This window comes from Kogia breviceps, chromosome 19 (assembly GCF_026419965.1).
Source record: "Kogia breviceps isolate mKogBre1 chromosome 19, mKogBre1 haplotype 1, whole genome shotgun sequence".
Taxonomy (NCBI): domain Eukaryota; kingdom Metazoa; phylum Chordata; class Mammalia; order Artiodactyla; family Physeteridae; genus Kogia; species Kogia breviceps.
In genome coordinates this window covers 33,200,009-33,223,219 of record NC_081328.1, presented here as the reverse complement: position 1 = coordinate 33,223,219, position 23,211 = coordinate 33,200,009, and the positions used below count along the sequence as shown (strand labels likewise).

At 41.7% G+C, this 23,211-nt stretch overlaps 1 protein-coding gene across 1 annotated transcript; it reads right to left on the bottom strand.

The window, feature by feature from the left end:
• Positions 1–149: 149 nt before the first annotated feature.
• On the bottom strand, positions 150–23,211 carry LOC131746461 (leucine-rich repeat-containing protein 37A2-like). Its single transcript, XM_067021543.1, is given in 12 exon segments — positions 150–194; positions 196–253; positions 363–505; positions 587–641; positions 2,010–2,059; positions 14,904–15,008; positions 15,417–16,060; positions 16,063–16,219; positions 16,221–16,714; positions 16,717–17,226; positions 19,250–19,368; positions 23,171–23,211. Coding segments are annotated over 12 exon segments (2,421 nt in total).

The window sequence follows — 23,211 nt, the reverse complement described above, 5'->3', positions numbered from 1 at the left end:
ACTATTTACATTTTAATTCCTTACCACATGGTTAGACTTGGTTATGAATTTATACATTGTAACATGAGAAAAATAAGTATTTTACAAGCAATGCTGAGAAGCCAATATTAGAAAATAAAATTTGCAGGTGGCCTGAGGCAGAACAGGGCTCACCCTGTGACAGTCTCGTGTGCTGACTCACTGTCCTCACCCGCACTCTTTTTCAACCCAATATGCATCCCGAAGCTTCTCTGCTGGGGCTTTGATGACTTCCCTCGGGTAAGAAGAATAATGCCAAGGCTTTTACTTTTGAAAGGAACAATTATAGTTTTCATTATTTCCTCATTTTAGATGAGCATTTTAAATTGTCCCCTATCATTTACCCTGCATCCTTATAGAATATCTCATCCTCATCAGAAGACTCCCTCTCGTGTAGCTTTTGTGCCATGTTTTCCTTGTGTGTGGAGTTGAGAGGCCTATGCATATCCCTAAGCCAAAGTGGCAGCCTTCTCCTGAAAAAGCCCTCCTAGAACACAGAAAGGGAAATATTAATTCTGCATCTCCCCTGCTTTCTCTGGCCACAGTACTTTATCCTCCTCAAATCTACCTGACTCTAACTTTCCCTTGAGCGTCTCTTACACAGCAGAAATCGAAAAAAGCCCCTTGGAGGAGAACACACACAGTTAGTGTTACATGTCATTTTTCATCTCCCTCACAATGTGTTATCTCTGGTCTTATTAGGACTAAATGGGTACCTCAGTCCATAATCACAATGAGCAAAATCACCACAGACCAGGGATCTTGAAAATCATTCCATGCAAGCCTTCAAGAAGTTCTCTCTGTCCAAAATGGTCCCCCAGTGTCTCTGGGGAGACCTGTGCATGTGGCTTAGCATGGAGGATAGGCAGGATTTTCAGCCCCATTCACCTTTCTTGCCCCTTGGCCAAGTGCCCTCGTGCAGTGAAAACACTGCACAACGGCGCTGGGCAGAAACACGTTTCTCTCTAGAGGCGCTTCACGCCTGTCCGCTTCGGACTTAGTTGCACATGCAGTACTTGCTGGGGGTGTGGGTGTGGGGAGAAGGTGCTTTTATTTTCCTGGCTGCTCTATCCTATAAGTTGAATCACACCAAGTAAACACCTGAACCCAACGAGCAAAGTCATCTGTAGCTCTCTGACTTACACACTGCAGGCTGTCACTGAGGTGTCAGTGAATTGTGAAATCCGTTTAAAGGCCATGACCAGCAGGGAAACACAAAATACTCTTTTTGAATACAAATAGAATAGAAAAAAATCACAGTGCACAATAAGTTTGTTTCAGAAGCTACTTATGTCCATCTAGTATGTGTCTACTGAATTGTGACATAAAACATAGGTCACAGCCCAAGCACAGTGTGATGAGTAGAGAAGTCCTCAGTGGAAAGGGACCATCTTCTTTTTCATAATCACTAGCAGTGTGAACATGAGGCAAGATATTTTCCCTTTCTCTTTCTCCATTTCCTTATTATAAAAGGAAGAGGCAAACTACTGTCTAAAGTTTCTCCTGGTTAAAAATCTATGAGGTTTGCATAAAGGGAATAGAGAGTAGGGGCCTGAAAAACAGTAGGATGAGAAGGGAAGTTTTCTGGCCACTTTATAGAAGGGACTCATAGGTTCTACCTTTGGTCAGCTTTGAGTGAGGCCAGCCCCTAAATCCCCAACCATGTGACCCTCTCTACCCCAGAGCCTCCTACGAGGCCTCTGGCCTGACCTGATACCTAGGAACAGGCATCAGGCCAGCAGGAACTGGTACAACCAAAACCCTCTCCCCATCCACCCTCTTTCCTTAAAGGACTAGTGAAAGCAGATGAATCTGTGCCAGTCCTGCTCTAACTCAGCTTGGGCTGGGGAGCTAATTCTGCTGATAAATAAATTAGGGTAAATCATTAGGGTAATTAAACATTCTTCTTGCCTTTGGTGACGAAATTGAAATAGATGAGTTCTAAGTTCTCCTCTAGTTGTAAAATTCTGCTTTAAAAGACCAATATTTACCTCCTGCTTCTTGTTTTATCTTCCTCTTTTGCAATCCTATGAGATTAAATCTGTTTTGAAAGAAAACATGATCATGATTATCCATTAAAACTATTTCCAAATCCTTATTAATTCCTTTTTACTTTAAATCTTCCCTACCCAGTGTGATGATAAGTTTTTGAAGGAAAGGAATTCAGCCCTGTTTAATAATCCTTTGACTCTTCCACAGTACCTAACTTAGGGTCTTGCATGCAGCTGGCGATATATTTTATTGACTGTTTTAGATCACGTTCAACAGATAATTCCTAATAAAAACTCTTAGAAGTAGGAAAAGAAAATAAAAGTATCTAGCAGAAAGCTAAACATTGTTTTACAGTCAAGAACAAGAGTAGGATGCCCACCATTACTGCTACTATTGATCACTGTGGAGGAGGTCTTAATCAGTACGATAAGGAAAACGAAGTATTGGCAAGGAAGAGACAAACATATTTGTATGTGAACTGAGAGTCCTAAAAAGACCAAAAGAATCAACCGAAACTTTTTTGGAAGTAACATGAGTAAGATGGCTCCATACATAAGCCTCAATAGCTTTCCCATATAACACAAATAACTAACTAAAAAGCAGAAGAAACATCCCATTTACTATATCAATAAAAATGCATAAAGTCCCTAGGAATAAACTTCACCAAAAATTTGTAAGACCTATGTGATGAAAATGTTAAAACTTTTCTGAAGGACATTAAGAAGAAGTACTTACATGGCATGAGATACCATCCTCCTAGAATGTTGTAAGAGGTCAATTCTCCTCAAATAAACCTACAAATTCAATGCAATCCATTTATAGCCAAAATAATTTTTAAATAAAACCTGGCCAGCTGACATTTGGTAGAGAATATATGTAAGAATAGTAATGAAATGTTTGAAAAAGGAGGTCAAAGAGTAGGACCTTGCCCTACCAGATATAAAATATGCTATAGAGCAACTGGAATTAAGCAGTGTGATATTGGTACTGGTACAGGACAAGATAACTGGATCACAGAATAGAGTCCAGATGAAAATAGTATATTAGACCTAGGAGGAAAGAATAAACCATTCAGTGAAAGATTTGAAACAATTCGATCTTCATGTAGGGGGAAAACGTTAGATCCCCTACCTCAACCACACTAAAAAACAAATACAACAAATTCTAGACAGATTATAAAAGTACTTGAAGAAAATATTAGAGATTATTTTCACATCATGAGGTGACAAAGGCCTGGCTAACAAAACCCACTGCACATGAGCCATGAGGAGAGGACGGGCAGATATGGTGGCAGACTGTCAACACACCTCCTACTCTTCACAGCCCTTGCCCCCTTTTCCCCTGGACTGTTTGTCTTTTTCTTGTTGACTTACAAAACTCCGGAGTTCCAGGGTGGTGCAGTGGTTAGGGCTTGACGCTTTCACTGCTGTGGCCCGAGGTTCAATCCCTGGTCAGGGAACTAAGATCCCGCAAGCTGCACGGCATGGCCAAACCCCGCCACCCCCAAACAAACAAACCAACAACTCTTTTTTTTTTTTTTTTTTTGCAGTACGTGGGCCTCTCACTGTTGTGGCCTCTCCCATTGCAGAGCACAGGCTCCGGACGCGCAGGCTCAGAGGCCATGGCTCATGGGCCCAGCTGCTCTGCGGCATGTGGGATCTTCCCGGACCGGGGCACGAACCCGTATCCCCTGCATCAGCAGGCGGACTCTCAACCACTGCGCCACCAGGGAAGCCCGCAACTCTTTATAGTAAAGCAATACAGGCTTCATTGAATTTCAGTGTTCCGAGTCCTTCCAGTGTTTTTATCTCTAAGGAGACAAGACAGAAGAGTGGAGGGGGGAGCACGAGCTCTGCCTTCGGGTGAGACTGGCTTCTGCTTTGGGTTTGGCCACTGGGCCTTACATTGACCTCCTTCATCTATGAAGGAGGGATAGTAAATCATCCTCACACGACTGTGGGCATTAAATCAGACAATATATGGAAAACTCGAAAAAGATTCGGGGGAGCGAGAAGATGGCGGAAGAGTACGGCGCGGGGATCACCTTCCTCCTCACAGAGACATCAGAAATACATCTACACGTGGAACTTCTCCTATAGAACACCCACCGAACGCTGACAGAAGACCTCAGACCTCCCAAAAGGCAAGAAACTCCCCACATACCTGGGTAGGGCAAAAGAAAAAAGAATAAACAGAGACAAAAGAATAGGGACGGGACCTGCACCGGTGGGAGGGAGCCGTGAAGGAGGAAAGGTTCCCACACACTAGAAGCCCCTTCGCAGGCGGAGACTGCGCGTGGTGGAGGGGGAAGCTTCGGAGCCGCGGAGGAGAGCGCAGCCACAGGGTGCGGAGGGCAAAGCGGAGAGATTCCCGCAGAAGATCGGTGCTGATCAGCACTCACCAGCCCGAGAGGCTTGTCTGCTCACCCGCCGCGGTGGGCGGGGCTGGGAATTGAGCCTCCGGCGGATCCCAGGGAAAGGTCTGGAGTTGGCAGAGCGAAAACAGCCTGAAGGGGTTAGTGCACCACAGCTGGCCAGGAGGGAGTTCGGGAGAAGTCTGGAGCTGCCGAAGAGGCAAGAGACCTTTTCTTCCCTCTTTACCTCCTGCTGCGCGAGGAGAGGGGTTTAAGCGCGCCGCTTAAAGGAGCTCCAGAAACGGGCACGAGCTGCGGCTGTCGGCACGGACAACAGAGACGGGTGGGGGACGCTAAGGTTGCTACTGCCACCACCAAGAGGCCTGTGTGCGAGCACAGGTCACTCTCCACACCGGCCCTCCCGGGAGCCTGTGCAGCCCGCCACTGCCAGGGTCCTGGGATCCAGGGACTGCTTCCCTGGGAAAACGCGCAGTGCGCCTCGGGCCGGTGCAGCGTCACGCCGGCCTCTGCCGCCGCGCACTCGCCCCACATCCGTGTCCCCCCCCACCCCCCCGCCTGAGTGAGCCAGAGACCACGAATCAGCTGCTCCGTTAACGCTGCTCCTTTGACCCCGCCCTCTCTGAGTGAAGGGCAGACGCCCTCAGACGACCTGCGCGCAGAGGCCGGGCCAGGTCCAGGGCTCAGCCCCAGGAGCTGTGCGAACAAAGAGAGGGGGAGGTCCCTCCCAGCAGCCTCAGAAACAGCGGGTTAAAGCTCCACAATCAGCTTGAAGTGCCCTACATCTGTGGAAAACCTGAATAGACAGCGAAATATCCCAGGTTGAGGAGGTGGACTTTGGGAGCAAGATATACTATTATTTTCCCCTTTTTTCTTTTCTTTTTTTTTTTTTTTTTTTTTTTTTGCGGTATGCGGGCCTCTCACTGTTGTGGCCTCTCCCGTTGCGGAGCACAGGCTCCGGACGCGCAGGCCCAGTGGCCATGGCTCACGGGCTTAGTTGCTCCGCGGCATGTGGGATCTTCCCGGACCAGGGCACAAACCCGTGTCTCCTGCATCGGCAGGCGGATTCTCAACCACTGCGCCACCAGGGAAGCCCCCCTTTTTTCTTTTTGTGAGTGTGTATGTGGGTGCTGCTGTGTGAGATTTTGTCTGTGTAGCTTTGTTTTCACCATTTGTCCTGGGGTTAGACCGACCCCCCCTTTTTTTTTCTTTAATATAAATTTTTCTTCTTAATAATTATTTTTTTTTTAATAACTGTATTTTACCCTACTTCATTTTGTCTTCTCCCCCTTCTTTCTTCCTTTCTTCCCTCCTTTCTTTCCTATTTCCCTCCTTCCTTCCTCCCTTCCTTCCTTTATTCCCTCCTTCCTTCCTCCCTTCCTTTCTTCCTCCCTCCCTTCCTTTCTTTATTCCCTCCTTACTTCCTCCCTCCCTTCCTTTCTTCCTTCCTTCCCTCCCTTCCTCCTTCCTTCCTTCCTTTCTTGCCTTTCTATTTTTTTCTCCCTTTTGTTTTGAGCCGTGTGGATTAAAGGCTCTTGGCACTCCAGCCAGGTGTCAAGGCTGTGTCTCTGAGGTGGGAGAACTAACCTCAGGACACTGGTCCACAAGAGGCCTCTCAGCTCCACGTAATATCAAATGGCGAAAACCTCCCAGAGATCTCCATCTCAACACCAAGACCCAGCTTCACTCAAGGACCAGCAACGAACAGTGCTGGACACCCTATACCCAACAAAGAGTGAGACAGGTCTACAGCCCCGTCCATTAGCAGAAAGGCTGCCTAGAATTATAGTAAGGCTACCAACATCCCCATACACGCCACCAGACATGGACCTGCCCACCAGGGAGACGGGATCCAGCCTCATCCACCAGAACAGGGACACTGGTCCCCCTAACCAGGAAACCTGCTCAACCCACTGAACCAACCTCAGCCACTGGGGACAGCCACCCAAAATAGATAGAACTATGAACCTGCAGCCTGCAAAAGGGGGACCCCAAACACAGTAAGATAAGCAAAATGAGAAGACAGAAAAACAAACAGCAGATGAAGGAGCAAGATAAAAACACACCAGACCTAACAAATGAAGAGGAAATAGCCAGTCTACCTGAAAGAGAATTCAGAATAATGATGGTGAAGATGATTCAAAATCTTGGAAATAGAATAGACAAATTGCAAGAAACAGTTAACAAGGACCTAGAAGAAATAAAGAGGAAGCAAGTAACGATGAGCAACACAATAAATGAAATGGAAAATACTCTAGATGGGATCAGTAGCAGAATAACTGAGGCAGAAGGACGGATAAGTGACCTGGAAGATAAAATAGTGGAAATAACTACTGCAGAGCAGAAGAAAGAAAAAAGAATGAAAAGAACTGAGGACAGTCTCAGAGATCTCTGGGACAACATTAAATGCACCAACATTCGAATTATAGGGGTCCCAGAAGAAGAAGAGAAAAAGAAAGGGACTGAGAAAATATTTGAAGAGATTATAGTTGAAAACTTCCCTAATATAGGAAAGGAAATAGTCAATCAAGTCCAGGAAGCACATAGAGTCCCATACAGGATAAACCCAAGAATAAACATGCCGAGACACATAATAATCAAACTGTCAAAAATTAAATACAAAGAAAACATATTAAAAGCAGCAAGGGAAAAACAACAAGTAACACACAAGGGAATCCCCATAAGGCTAACATCTGATCTTTCAGCAGAAACTCTACAAGCCAGAAGGGAGTGGCAGGACATATTTAAAGTGATGAAGGAAAAAAACCTACAACCAAGATTACTCTACCCAGCAAGGATCTCATTCAGATTTGATGGAGAAATTAAAACCTTTACAGACAAGCAAAAGCTGAGAGAGTTCAGCACCACCAAACCAGCTTTACAGCAAATGCTAAAGGAACTTCTCTAAGCAAGAAACATAAGAGAAAGAAAAGACCTACAAGAACAACCCGAAACAATTAAGTAAATGGTAATAGGAATGCACATATCAATAATTACCTTAAATGTAAATGGATTAAATGCTCCCACCAAAAGACACAGACTGGCTGAATGGATACAAAAACAGGAACCATATATATGCTGTCTACAAGAGACCCACTTCAGACCTAGGGACACTTACAGACTGAAAGTGAGGGGATGGAAAAAGATATTCCATGCAAATGGAAATCAAAGGAAAGCTGGAGTAGCAATTCTCATATCAGACAAAATAGACTTTGAAATAAAAACTATTACAAGAGACAAAGAAGGACACTACATAATGATCAAGGGATCGATCCATGAAGAAGATATAACAATTGTAAATATTTATGCACCCAACATAGGCGCACCTCAATACATAAGGCAAATACTAACAGCCATAAAAGGGGATATCGACAGTAACACAATCATAGTAGGGGACTTTAACACCCCACTGTCACCAATGGACAGATCATCCAAAATGAAAATAAATAAGGAAATACAAGCTTTAAATGATACATTATACAAGATGGATTTACTTGATATTTATAGGACATTCCATCCAAAAACAACAGAATACACATTTTTCTCAAGTGCCCATGGAACATTCTCCAGGATCGATCATATATTGGGTCACAAATCTAGCATTGGCAAATTTAAGAAAATTGAAATCGTATCAAGTATCTTTTCTGACCACAATGCTATGAGACTAGATATCAACTACAGGAAAAGATCTGTAAAAAATACAAACACATGGAGGCTAAACAATACACTACTTAATAACGAAGTGATCACTGAAGAAATCAAAGAGGAAATCAAAAAATACTTAGAAACAACTGACAATGGAGACACGACGACCCAAAACCTATGGGATACAGCAAAAGCAGTTCTAAGAGGGAAGTTTATAGCAATACAATCATACCTTAAGAAACAGGAAGCATCTCAAATAAACAACCTAACTTTGCACCTAAAGCAATTAGAGAAGGAAGAACAAAAAAACCCCAAATTTAGCAGAAGGAAAGAAATCATAAAGACCAGATCAGAAATAATTGAAAAAGAAATGAAGGAAACAATAGCAAAGATCAATAAAAGTAAAAGCTGGTTCTTTGAGAAGATAAATAAAATTGATAAACCATTAGCCAGACTCATCAAGAAAAAAAGGGAGAAGACTCAAATCAATAGAATTAGAAATGAAAAAGGAGATGTAACAACTGACTCTGCAGAAATACAAAAGATTATTAGAGATTACTACAAGCAACTCTATGCCAATAAAATGGACAACCTGGAAGAAATGGACAAATTCTTAGAAATGCACAACCTGCCAAGACTGAACCAGGAAGAAATAGAAAATAAGAACAGACCAATCACAAGCACTGAAATTGAAACTGTGATTAAAAATCTTCCAACAAACAAAAGCCCAGGACCAGATGGCTTCACAGGCGAATTCTATCAAACGTTTAGAGAAGAGCTAACACCTATCCTTCTCAAACTCTTCCAAAAGATAGCAGAGGGAGGAACACTCCCAAACTCATTCTATGAGGCCACCATCACCCTAATACCAAAACCAGACAAAGACGTCACAAAGAAAGAAAACTATAGGCCAATATCACTGATGAACATAGATGCAAAAATCCTGAACAAAATACTAGCAAACAGAATCCAACAGCACATTAAAAGGATCATACACCATGATCAAGTGGGGTTTATTCCAGGAATGCAAGGATTCTTCAATATACGCAAATCAATCAACGTGATACACCATATCAACAAACTGAAGGAGAAAAACCGTATGATCATCTCAATAGATGCAAAGAAAGCTTTTGACAAAATTCAACACCCATTTATGATAAAAACCCTGCAGAAAGTAGGCATAGAGGGAACTTTCCTCAATATAATAAAGGCCATATATGACAAACCCACAGCCAGCATTGTTCTCAATGGTGAAAAACTGAAACCATTTCCACTAAGATGAGGAACAAGACAAGGTTGCCCACTCTCACCACTCTTATTCAACATAGTTTTGGAAGTTCTAGCCACAGCAATCATAGAAAATAAAGAAATAAAAGGAATCCAAATAGGAAAAGAAGAAGTAAAGCTGTCACTGTTTGCAGATGACATAATACTATACATAAAGAATACTAAGGATGCTACCAGAAAACTACTAGAACTAATCAATGAATTTGGTAAAGTAGCAGGATACAAAATTAATGCACAGAAATCTCTGGCATTCTTATACACAAATGATGAAAAATCTGAGAGGGAAATTAAGAAAACACTCCCATTTACCACTGCAACAAAAAGAATAATATATCTAAGAATAAACCTACCTAAGGAATCAAAAGACCTGTATGCAGAAAATTATAAGGCACCAATGAAAGAAATTAAAGAGGTTACAAACAGATGGAGAGATATACCATGTTCTTGGATTGGAAGAATCAACATTGTGAAAATGACTCTATTACCCAAAGCAATCTACAGATTCAATGCAATCCCTATCAAATTACCACTGGCATTTTTTACAGAACTAGAACAAAGAATTTCACAATTTGTATGGAAACACAAAAGACCCCAAATAGCCAAAGCAATCTTGAGAACGAAAAATGGAGCTGGAGGAATCAGGCTCCCTGACTTCAGACTATACTACAAAGCTACAGTAATCAAGACAGTATGGTACTGGCACCAAAAAAAGGAAATATAGATCAATGGAACAGGATAGAAAGCCCAGAGATAACCCCCCACACATATGGTCACCTTATCTTTGATAAAGGAGGGAAGCATATACAGTGGAGAAAAGACAGCCTCTTCAATAAGTGGTGCTGGGAAAAGTGGACAGCTACCTGTCGAAGTATGAAATTAGAACACTCCCTAACACCATACACAAAAATAAACTCAAAATGGGTTAAAGACCTAAATGTAAGGCCAGACACTATCAAACTCTTAGAGGAAAACATAGGCAGAACACTCTATGACATAAATCACAGCAAGATCCTTTTTGACCCACCTCCTAGAGAAATGGAAATAAAAACAAAAATAAACAAATGGGATCTAATGAAACTTAAAAGCTTTTGCACAGCAAAGGATACCATAAACAAGACCAAAAGACAACCCTCAGAATGGGAGAAAATATTTGCAAATGAAGCAAGTGACAAAGGATTAATATCCAAAATTTATAAGCAACTCATGCAGCTCAATAACATAAAAACAAACAACCCAATCCAAAAATGGGCAGAAGAACTAAATAGACATTTCTCCAAAGAAGATATACAGATTGCCAACAAACACATGAAACAATGCTCAACATCATTAATCATTAGAGAAATGCAAATCAAAACTACAATGAGGGCTTCCCTGGTGGCGCAGTGGTTGAGAGTCCGCCTGCCGATGCAGGGGACACGGGTTCGTGCCCCGGTCTGGGAAGATCCCATGTGCCGCGGAGCGGCTGGGCCCGTGAGCCATGGCTGCTGAGCCTGTGCGTCCGGAGCCTGTGCTCCGCAACGGGAGAGGCCACACAACAGTGAGAGGCCCGCGTACCGCAAAAAAAAAAAAAAACTACAATGAGATATCATCTCAGACCGGTCAGATTGGCCATCATCAAAAACTCTAGAAACAATAAATGCTGGAGAGGGTGTGGAGAAAAGGGAACACTCTTGCACTGTTGGTGGGAATGTAAAATGATACAGCCACTATGGAGAACAGTATGGAGGTTCCTTTAAAAACTACAAATAGAACTACCATATGACCCAGCAATCCCACTACTGGGCATATACCCTGAGAAAACCATAATTCAAAAAGAGTCATGTACCAAAATGTTTATTGCAGCTCTATTTACGATAGCCAGGACATGGAAGCAACCTAAGTGTCCATCAACAGATGAATGGATAAGGAAGATGTGGCACATATATACAATGGAATATTACTCAGCCATAAAAAGAAATGAAACTGAGTTATTTGTAATGAGGTGGATAGACCTGGAGTCTGTTATGCAGAGTGAAGTAAGTCAGAAGGATAAAAACAAATACCGTATGCTAACACATATATATGGAATCTAAAAAAAAAAATGTCATGAAGAGATTAGTGGTAGGATGGGAATAAAACACAGACCTACTAGAGCACGGACTTGAGGATATGGGGAGGGGGAAGGGTAAGCTGTGATGATGTGTGAGAGTGGCAGGGACATATACAGACTACCAAATGTAAATTAGATAGCTAGTGGGAAGCTGCAGCATAGCACAGGGAGTTAACCTTTGTGCTTTGTGACCACCTAGAGGGGTGGGATAGGGAGGGTGGGAGGGAGGGTTACACAAGAGGGAAGAGTTATGGGAACATATGTATATGTATAACTGATTCACTTTGTTGTAAAGGAGAAACTAACACACTATTGTAAAACAGTTATACTCAAATAAAGATGTTAAAAAAAAAAAATATATATATATATATATATATATATATGGAAAACTCTTCATCGTACGCTTGGCATGAATCAGTGCTACGCTGGGGTCACACACTAGATGGTGGAATATATCAAAGGCTCTGCTTCTGGCATCAGGCTCTGAAGGCTCCTTCCCACGATAAGATTATAAAAATATTGCTTTTATTCTCTTCTAATACATTTATGTGGTCTTTTTTCACATTTATGGAAATATTTATTTAAGATAAACATGGGGATCTGCTATTATTTATCCCCGAAATAGTTAGGCAGCCATTGTTTCACCATTTATTCATTTTCTTCCACTGATTGGAATATTAAAATGTGACATTTCAAAAGTCTTAAGAACAATTGGTTCTATTGCTGGACTCTATGCTACTTCAAATAAATATTCGGTTGTATTATTCCTCACTGTGGAATTGACATAACGCCTCATCTCTCTTCCATTGAACCCGATTATTGTCTACTATAGGAAGAACACTGCATGGCCCCTGTCCTCAAAAAGCTTATCATATAAGTGGGGAGAGGAAATAACGGTTAGGACTCCTCGCTTTCACTGCCGAGGGTACAGGTTCAATCCCTACTTGAGGAACTAAGATCCCACAGACCAAAACAAAACAAAACAAATGCAAGGTTAAACTACATAGAAGTTAAAAACAATAAAAAAAGGGGACTTTCTGAAATTCTAGAAAAGCAGAAGGCCATATGCCACCTGGAGATGGAGAGGGTAGAGTCTGGGCAATGGCCAATGACTAGCAAGCTGACCCCATGTTAGTCCCCAGCCTCCTAGGCTCAGAAATTATACTCTTCCTCACCAAGAGAGGATTCAGGTCTTCCTATGGTGGCAGTCTCAGTCTATCAATATCACAGGATGGATCAAAAATCAGAATGCCAAATTATTACTTGACAATGAGAAATACATCTGTTCTACACACACGGCATCCGTGTCTACACAATCAGAGAATTACCTTCTGTGGACACAGGCCTCCGTGGTACACTAAAGCACAATCACACAATCGAAGGCTACTTGGTGAGAACAGAATTAGAAAAGGAATCAGCTGAATCCAGAATTTAACGGGAAGGCCTGAGGTAGCTGGATGCATCCGTCTCCTCAACACGCACAGCCTGGCTAGTGGGCCTGACTCTTCAGTTAAGCTGCCTAAGGTGCCATCTCTACTCTCGGGCAATGTGAGGCCGGACACTGCCCATGTCGGTCTCTCCTCACCTTTTCTACGCTTTCACCACTGACCAACCCTCCTGCAGATAGACGCACTTCTCTTTAGAAGTTACTACATCATGTAAGGTTGTATTCAAGTCTGATAGGACAGGAAGCCATTGGTCCTCACACATCTCTGCTCAGCTCCATGATGTGCTAACCTTGGTGTTTCTCTCTTGAGGGGATGCCTTTTAAAAAACTGCTTACCACTTTTGTGAGTTCTGAGGGGAGGCGACTGCTTCACTATGGCCCCTAAGAAATGGTGACAAACCTCCCTGGACTAGGATCAGGAGGGCTGGAGTATTCAGGGAAGACTTTATGGAGAAAGATATCTGAACTTGAGTTGGCTTTTGAGAGATTCATAGGACTTCCACAGGCAAAGCAAAATAAAGGAATTTTAGTTGGGCAAAGGCACAGACAAAAGTAGGAATGGGTATGGTGTAACTAGCCCATAGTGAGGAGCTGCTTTGGCTGGAATGGAGGGCTGCCATTACAAGGGAAAAGGTAAATAAAGTAGGTTGGATTGGTAGGGTAGCATTCAGATTGTCAGCTTATTAAAATCAATCTTTTAATGTTAGCAACTGCCTGTTGGGAAAAGTAACAAACCATTATGGAACTGAACAAAAGGTAAACAGGCTAGCTCCAGGAATAGGCTACTATAAATATGACATACTTTAGGGTAGCCTGCTGCAGGATTGTACTTTCAGTGTTTTAATGGAACCTATCTACACTATTCTTTTTTTTTTTTTTTTTTTTTTTTTTTTTGCGGTACGCGGGCCTCTCACTGTTGTGGCCTCTCCCATTGCGGAGCACAGGCTCCGGACGCGCAGGCTCGGCGGCCATGGCTCACAGGCCCAGCCGCTCCGCGGCATGTGGGATCTTCCCGGACCGGGCAACGAACCCGTGTCCCCTGCATCGGCAGGCGGACTCTCAACCACTGTGCCACCAGGGAAGCCCTACACTATTCTTAATACACTGGAGAAGAAAGTTGCTAAGTAAACCTAAGGAATTGACGAGATCACACTTTTATCTTTTAAGCATGTCCTTTTAGCCCTCCCAGGGTGAGTGATAGCTCCATGAGTATGGAGATCCTATATCTCTCATCACTTCGGCCAACAAGGAAAGAAATCAACAGTAGAATGAGAGTGACTGGTGAGTACATCAAATCAGCATAGTGTTTTGAGTTGAAGAAATTTTACTATCATGTCAACTCTGGCCTGCTTATAAACTTAACTTGTCAAAATTGTCCAATGGCTTATTATCATGGATCCAATTCCATAGAGATCTCCTGGGAGTGGAGTTCTTTTAAAACTCCTGTGGGGACTTCCCTGGTGGCCCAGTGATTAAGAATCTGCCTGCCAGTGCAGGGGACATGGGTTTGATCCCTGGTCTGGGAAGGTCCCACATGCTGCGGAGCAACTAAGTCCGTGCGCCACAACTCCTGAGCCCGCGCGCCTACAGCCCGCACTCCACAACAATAGAAGCCACTGCAATGAGAAGCCCACGCACCTCAATGAAGACCAAACTCAGCCAAAAAGAAAAAAGAAAAAAAAACAAAAAAATCCTGGGAATATACTTTTCAGTAAAAGAACAAAGTGGGGCTTCCCTGGTGGCGCAGTGGTTGAGAGTCCGCCTGCCGATGCAGGGGACATGGGTTCGTGCCCCGGTCCGGGAAGATCCCACGTGCCACGGAGAGGCTGGGCCCGTGAGCCGTGGCCGCTGAGCCTGCGCGTCCGGAGCCTGTGCTCCGCAACGGGAGAGGCCACAACAGTGAGAGGCCCATGTACTGCAAAAAAAAAAAAAAAAAAGAACAAACTGTATCTCAGTCCTCATGACTAAAGAGAAGAATCAGGAAGTAGTAGTTGGAAAGGTGGCTTTGATTCTCAGTTTGTGGGCTCTGAATCTGAATTAATTATTGTCCTTACCTCAAGGAGACAGAGAATTGTAACCAAAATCGTCACTACTACAGTTATATATATTGCCAAGTTGAGTTTATTCTTATAGCCATATCCTGGAACTTCTTTTGTGAGCTAAAAAAATAAATAACAATTTTTTAAAAATAAGGAGATAGAGGGGATGAAAGCTAACTCTTCTTAAACCTATTCTAAACAATAGCTAACTATTCTTAAACTACTATAAAACCCAATACTTTCAGGCGAGTAGCTTCCATAAGAACAAGCCAAATTTAATGTTATTAATCTTATCATTAGCATTTTCTTCTACAATTTATTTATCTTGTGTTATGTCCTTTTCTTGTCTACCCTAGGAATAGTGGCAAACTCCCTAAATGAGCAAAGTGGGCGATCACTGTCTTAACCAGTTCATGGCTGAAGATAAGATACAGACTAGGAGCCCGTGGTATTCCTGCTTGGGCACGTCAATGGCATGTCCTAGACTGAGTAACAGTCCAGGTCCCATGTCTCAGGGCTCATCCTCACCTCACTTGACTCCTGCTCTTTCTGCTCACTCTGGGCTTCTGTGCTCTCACTGCTATAGTTGTCAGTTTTCCACTGGTCCATATCCCATTTTGCTTTGGACACCTTTACTCCTTGCTGCTTGCTGAGAAGCTTCATCAGGAGGCCTGTTCTAGAGAGGAGGTTGGCACAGCCCAGCCGCACGTGGGTCTCCAAGCAGTCCATTTTCGAAGTCTGGATCACATGAGAAATGAGCCATTGCACGTCATTGTTGGGGATGAGGGACCGTAGCTGCTGGTTTAGGTGAGTTTCAACTTGATCACTCGGGGATGTGAGCCCTGGGAAAGTGAAGCCTGTGGGCTTAGAGGACAATTCAGTGCCCGTGCTGTTGTGCTCCCATGGTGTTTCATTGGTGTGTTGAACAGTTGGCATACTGCTGTCTGCAGCAACAGTAGAATGTGCAGTGGACAAGTTCCTGTGGGTAGTGTTTCCAAGTCCTGTTCCTCCTGGCAGAGTGGAGTTTCGTGTAGAAATAATTTCTTCAGAAACATTTTGTTCAGGATTGTTTTCTGAAGTAGTGTTTTCTGTAGAAGGGTCTGAAAGAGAAAATAATTCTGGAAAAGGATGTTCCTGAGAAGTCACTTCTCCTGAAGATGAAACAGCCTTTGTGGAGGGGAATTTATGAGACTCCTCACTATAGAGAATGGAGGGCTTGCAAGCATCATTCTATTGAGTGAACTTTTCTTTTTGAACTTTCGACTCCTTTTGACTTTGGGTTTTCTGTGGACCCGATGAGACCTAATTTTATGGAAGATGTATTTTTTTCCCAGAATGTGAGATTAATTCAAAGGCCTTAATATTTCTAACTCTAGCCTTTGCATCTTCTAAAAAACGAATAGTGTTGGATAAGTCTTTTGATTTATTTTTAACCCCAGATAGGGATTTTGGAGGGATGGAGGCAGAAGGCCTACCCTTGAAGTACTGTTTCAGGGAAGAGGAACCTGCTGCCTTGGGTTCCTTTATGAATGAAGACTCTGCATTGGAGGACTTTCCCACCAGCTTCCTGGGCCTCGGCACCATGAGAAGCTGTTTCAGCTTTCTTGGGGATGGCCTCCTGAGCCTTCTTTCTTTGGCAGTGTTCGCCACAGATGGCTGGGCATTCTGTTTCCTCCTGATGCTCTCATCTCCCACTGCTTTGAGGTGCATTTTCTGTATGCCCCTTGGTCCCTTGAGGACCCTGTTCACTTTCAGCAGCTTTTCCTCTTTACTCTCAATCTTTGCTAGGCTGTCCTTCTGTGGTTGGGCAGTTTCCAATTTTTTTGAAAGATGTAGTGTTTAAACATGGCACTTAAAAGGTTGGAATGTGTACGTGTGGCAGGTTTTTCTTCCTTTTTAACCTCATCAATTTTTTCTTGAGTTTCTGCATCTAACAAATTTTCAATAAAATGGAGTTTCCTCAATTTATTTTTGTTAGTTGATTTGTTGCGTACAGGTTTAACAGAAGGGCTCCTTGTATTGTTTTTCAAAAGGCCCAGCGACATATCTCCATCTCCTGTATTTGAAAAAAGAAGTTGAATGAATGGTAATAATGTTGATTCCACACCTCCTAGTTTTCCCTCTGAGATATAAGGCAGTATGTAATTTAGTGCACTGATAATATCACTGTTATTATGAAAGTCCAGCTGCTCATTCATGAAGCCTGACAAGCTGACAGTACTTTTATCTGAGGATGCCCTCTCTGACTCAATAGTCAGCTTGGTGCTCTTGTTCTTCTTCCGGGCTTGTAACACCTTCATCAACGATCCTCCTGCATTCCTTATAGATGTTTCTTCATCTGTCAAAATAGAAGGGACTGCTTTTGATCATTGAAGACTGACGGGACAGCGTTTTGTCAGTCCACAGCCAAATAAATGAGGAATCAGTCAACGTTTGAGTGCCACTTAGGAGAAAAAGAAACCCACACTTAAGCCTATGACTGGCAACAACAAAATGTGAAAAAGATCTCTCTGGAAAAAGTGACGATCTACTCAGAAACTTCTGTAGCATGAAATATAGTAACTATATTCAGGATTACTCCACTGGTTCCCAGGGGTCATTGCTCAAGAAAAGCCAAGGCTGGAAGACAAATATTCCCCTACTCAGCTGGACTCTCTGCAGATCTACTGTGACTCCTCACATTCATATACCCCATCCTGTCCTGTCTCAGAGGCAGAGGAGTGTGAGGCTTCCTGTCTCTACCTCTTCAGTGTGCTTATGTTCTTGCTGCTATCACAGATGACCACGACAACAACCGCCGCTAACAGATCGTCATCGGGACATGTCCTTCTCCACCCACCCACCAAGTCCCTTGCTCAGTCCCTGCTTCCATATATCCCAGCCCCCATAACAGACGGCTCTATACAGAATAAAACACTATGTCCACCCCGGCTCTTTGCTAAAATTTGGGCAGGGATCTGCACTATAAGTTAAGAGATTTGCCAGATTGTATGCCAATGTAGAATGTTCAACAAATGATTGGAATAATCCTTGAGTTCCTAAAATGCAGAAGGGACAAAGCAACTTCTGTCCGATGATTACTTTGCTTTCATTTCATTTTACTTCGAATATTTCCAGCTTTACTTGGGGAACCATCCAAAGCTTCTGACTGTGTGAAGGTAATGTGTACCATTGTGTAGCTGGGCTTCTCTTCCAAAAGGATTAAAAGTATTTTTGGTGAGCGTCAAAGGAGGAGAGAAGGGTCATGAGAAAAGAGGAACATAGGCTTGCAGAGAGCCTCAAACTGGGGACAGGAGATCGGGGCACTAGGGTCATAGCACTTAACACCTCTGATCTTGTTTTTCCTCACCTGTAAAAGGAGATTAAAAATGCCTTTTCTGCCCACTTCTGGGGGAGAAGGGAGGAATATAATTAGTAAAAAAATTGTTTGGGTGAGTTCCCTGGTGGTCTAGTGGTTAGGACTCGGCACTTTCGCTGCTGTGCCCCGGGTTCAATCCCTGGTTGGGGAACTAAGATCCCACTAGCTGTGTGGCACGGACAAAAAAAAAAAAAAAAACTGTGTTGAAAAACCAGCAATATTGTCTTTATATAAGTAGCAAAGTGTTATTATTTATGATGTGCTGTAGATCACTGAAAGAGACCTGTATTCAAGCTCCCTGGGCATGAAAGAACATTTTGGAAGTCATCAAGTTACTGCCAGTAAATCCAATATATAGAAAAATAGTTGAAAGCCCCTGCGTGTTTTGTGGATAGAAAAGCTTGAGATTCAGAGCAAGTTCAGAGCTGGACAGTCTAAGACTTAACTAGCTCTCCCATCCATTAGAAGGGCTAGGTAGCAGCGTCTGGGTATGGAACCAGAAACTTGCAGGCTCCAAATAGGACATAAATCAGCATCACTTGTACTCTTCATAAACTTGCAGAAACAAACAAAATAAACAAAAATATGACACCTGTCCTATAAGACAAAGGGTACTTGAGACCTAATGTATATAAAATCAGTTTACAAACTGTGATGCACAATATGAATAAGTTCTCATCTGCAGAGAGCACAGCATAGGATATGTGGCCATTAATGTTAATTTCCTTCCCCCTTCCAGTCCTTTCTCTTGCTCCTTTATGTATGTGGATCAGTTACATTATTAAGGTAACAATGTAACTGAGCTACTATTACCTTAATAGTGTACCCAAGAATCTCATTTTTAGCAATGTGGTAGTTCTGAGAAACTTAGGGAGCTGGAACTCTCAATGAATGAATTAAAATAATGCAATTACATCATTAATTTAAAAATTTATCATCATTGATTAAAAATAAAAATTAAAAAATCAAATTAAAAATTAATTATCCCACAATTGAGCCTCACCACAATGTGAGACGTATGTCAGGCATTCACTGTCACAACGCAGCTTGACTGTCTTACAGACAATCTCAATAGTATTCTTAAATTGCCAGAAGCAGCAGACCATATGGCTAGGTAAGATCCTATAAATTGAAACACAGGTAATTAAATTCGTGGTAAAAGTGTTACTTGAGTAGGTAGAAGAGGTAGGCCAAGGCCACCACAGACCAGTGCAAAAAGGAGATCTTGGGGCATATGGACTGGAGAACTGAAGAGGGGCCAGTTGGCAAATTGCTGCTCTTTAGTGTTGTAAATAAATATAGATGAGGAAAGAGGTGCCCAGCAGAAGGACTAGCATGGCAGTAGGTATGGTATGCCTAGAAAAAAGGGAATAGGGATTAGAATTGGGTGACACTCATCTGTAGTTTAATTCAGAAGTATGTCCTTCCAACCCAAAAGCCTCACATTGGGTTGAGAGTACAAAGGAAGAAGGCAGACTTCTAAGAAGAGTCTGAATAACACTGCACCTTCTCGAGTCCCTTTCTGAGTTCCTATTTGTGAGTAGTAATATATTAGAAATTATTCTAGTAATAAAAAAGCATTGTGTGGTTAAACAATAACAGAGATCACATTGCCCAAATCCGACAAAAGGAACATTCCAAAGAATAACATTATCATTATAATAAGGCATAACATAGTTAATTTTTTAAAAAACACATGAGTTCATAATGATACTCAAAATGAAAAGTGGGAGAGCTCTTCTTTATAGAAAAATGTCAGCTAATAAATGCAATAGGAATGATAGAATTAAGAAAGTGTCATTTTGCAACTATTAATGTAATAATTAATTCAGACAAGGATTATCATTGATGAACACTTGGGTGAAGAGTTGTTTGAAAATAGGATATTCACTGATCCAGAATTTTCACCCCACATATTATTTATCAATTACCAAGGGGAAAAATAACTTTACAATGGAGAGACATGGAAGATTCCACCTTAATCAAGTGATCTTCTGCCCATTTTGGACTGGGTTTTTTGATATTGAGCTGCATGAGCTGCTTGTATATTTTGGAGATTAATCCTCTGTCAGTTGCTTCATCTGCAAATATTTTCTCCCATTTTTGAGGGTTGTCTTTCGTCTTGTTTATGGTTTCCTTAGCTGTGCAAAAGCGTTTAAGTTTCATTAGGTCCCATTTGTTTATTTTTGTTTTTATTTCCATTTCTCTAGGAGATGGGTCAGAAAGGATCTTGGTGTGATTTATGTCATAGAGTGTTCTCCCTATGTTTTCCTCTCAGAGTTTTATATGTCTGGCCTTACATTGAGGTCTTTAATCCATTATGAGTTTATTTTGGTGTATGGTGTTAGGGAGTTTTGTAATTTCATTCTTGTACATGTAGCTGTCCAGTTTTCCTAGCACCACTATTGAAGAGGCTGTCGTTTCTCCACTGTGTATTCTTGCCTCCTTTATCAAAAATAAGGTGACCATATGTGTGTGTGTTTATCTCTGAGCTTTCTATCCTGTTCCATTGATTTATAAGTCTGTTTTTGTGCCAGTATCATACTACTTTGATTACTGTAGCTCTGTAATATAATCTGAAGTTAGGGAGCCTGATTCCTCCGGCTCTGTATTTCTTTCTCAAGCTTGCTTTGGCTATTCAGGGTCTTTTGTGTTTCCATACAAATTGTGAATTATTTTTTTCTAATTCTGTGAAAAATGCCATTGGTAGTTTGATAGAGATTGCTTTGAATCTGTAGATTGCTTTGGGTAGTAGCGTTATTTTCACAATATTGATTCTTCCAATCCAAGAACATGGTATAACTCTCCATCTGTTTGTATCATCTTTAATTTCTTTCATCAGTATCTTATAGTTTTCTGCATGCAGATCTTTTGCTTCCTTAGGAGGTTTATTCTTAGGTATTTTATTCTTTTTTTTGCAATGGTAAATGGGAGTGTTTCCTTAATTTCTCTTTCCAATTTTCATCATTATTGTATAGGAATGCAAGAGATTTCTGTGCATTAATTTTGTATCCTGCTACTTTACTGAATTCATTGATTAGCTCTACTAGTTTTCTGGTAGCATCTTTAGGATTATCTATTGTATAGTATCATGTCATCTGTCAACTGTGACAGGTTTACTTCTTCTTTTCCAATTTGGATTCATTTTATTTCTTTCTCCTCTCTGATTGCAGTGGCTAGGACTTCCAAAACGCTTTTGAATAATAGTGGTGAGAGTGGGCAACCTTGTGTTGTTCCTGTTCGGAGAGGAAATGTTTTCAGTTTGTCACCATTGAGAACGATGTTGGCTGTGGGTTTGTCATATATAGTCTTTACTATGTTGACGTAAGTTCCCTCTATGCCTACTTTCTGGAGGATTTTTATCATAAATAGGTGTTGAATTTTGTTGAAAGATTTTTCTGCCTCTATTGAGATGAAAATATGGTTTTTCTCCTTCAATGTTTTAATATGGCTTATCACATTGATTGGTTTGCGTATATTGAAGAATCTTTGCATTCCTGGGATAAACCCCACTTGATCATGGTGTATGATCCTTTTAGTGTGCTGCTGGATTCTGTTTGCTAGTCTTTTGTTGAGGAGTTTTGCATCTATGGTCATCGGTGATATTGGCCTGTAGTTTTGGTTTTTTGTGACATCTTTGTCTGGTTTTGGTATCAGGGTGATGGTGGCTTCGTAGAATGAGTTTGGGAGTGTTCCTCCCTCTGCTATATTTTGGGAGTTTGATAAGGATAGGTATTAGCTCTTCTCTAAATGTTTGATAGAATATTTTTAATTTTTAAAGTATAGTTGATATACCATGTTGTGCTAATTTCTGCTGTACCGTGAAATGACCCAGTTATACACATATAAACATTCTTTTTTATATTCTTTTCCATTATCCTTTATCCCAGGAGATTAGATATAGTTTCCTGTGCTATACAGTAGGACCTTGTTGTTTATCCATTCTGAATGTAATAGTTTGCATCTACTAAACCCAAACTCCCAGTCCATCCGTCTCTCTCTCCCCCTACCCCCTTGGCAACCACAAGTGTGTTCTCTTTTACTGTGAGTCTGTTTATGTTTTGTAGACAGGTTCATTTTTGCCATATTTTACATTCCACATATAAGTGATATCACATGTTATTTGTCTTTCTTTCTGACTTGCTTCACTTAGCATGATAATTTCTAGTTGCATCCATGTTGCTGCAAATGGCATTATTTCCTTATTTTTTTATGGTTGAGTCTTATTCCATTGTATATATATATACATATATACCACATCTTCTTTGACCATTCATCTGTCGATGGACACATGGGTTGTTTCCATGTTTTGACTATTGGGAATAGTGCTGCCATAAACATAGGGGTGCATGTATCTTTTTGAATTATAGTTTTGTCTGGGTATATGCCCAGGAGTGGGATTGCTGGATCATATGGTAGTTCTACTTTTAGTTTTCTGAGGAACCTCCATACTGTTTTCCATAGTAGCTACACCAATATACATTCCCACCAACAGTGCAGGATGGTTCTTGGGGCAGCTAGCTGAAATAGAGATTATCTGGTTGTTGCAGAGATATCCACCTGCAAAAGAGAATTCACTGTTTTATCATTTTAATACCAATCCATTAAGATGTATTTATTGCATATTCACAGTGTTTCATAGCCTTTAATCATTGGGAGAAAGGATAAAAATGAATATCAAAAAGGTGACTACCTGATTGTATTCTAAGGGTTTTTATATAGCAAAGTCATAGCTCGTAACACATTAAGGGAATTGACACAGCTGCTTTGTAAAGTCAGACATTCTGGAATTGTTCTAGAATAAATCTTAGCTGAAAATGAACTCAAGAAATTCAGAGCACTGACACCAGTAAGAAAGGAGAATGAGCTTTCCAGCAACATACTTGGTCAGTTGGATCTACTATAATTGTTCTTAAATGCTCACCTAGCACTTGCTTTAGCAATATATTTCTCCAGGGGGAACAT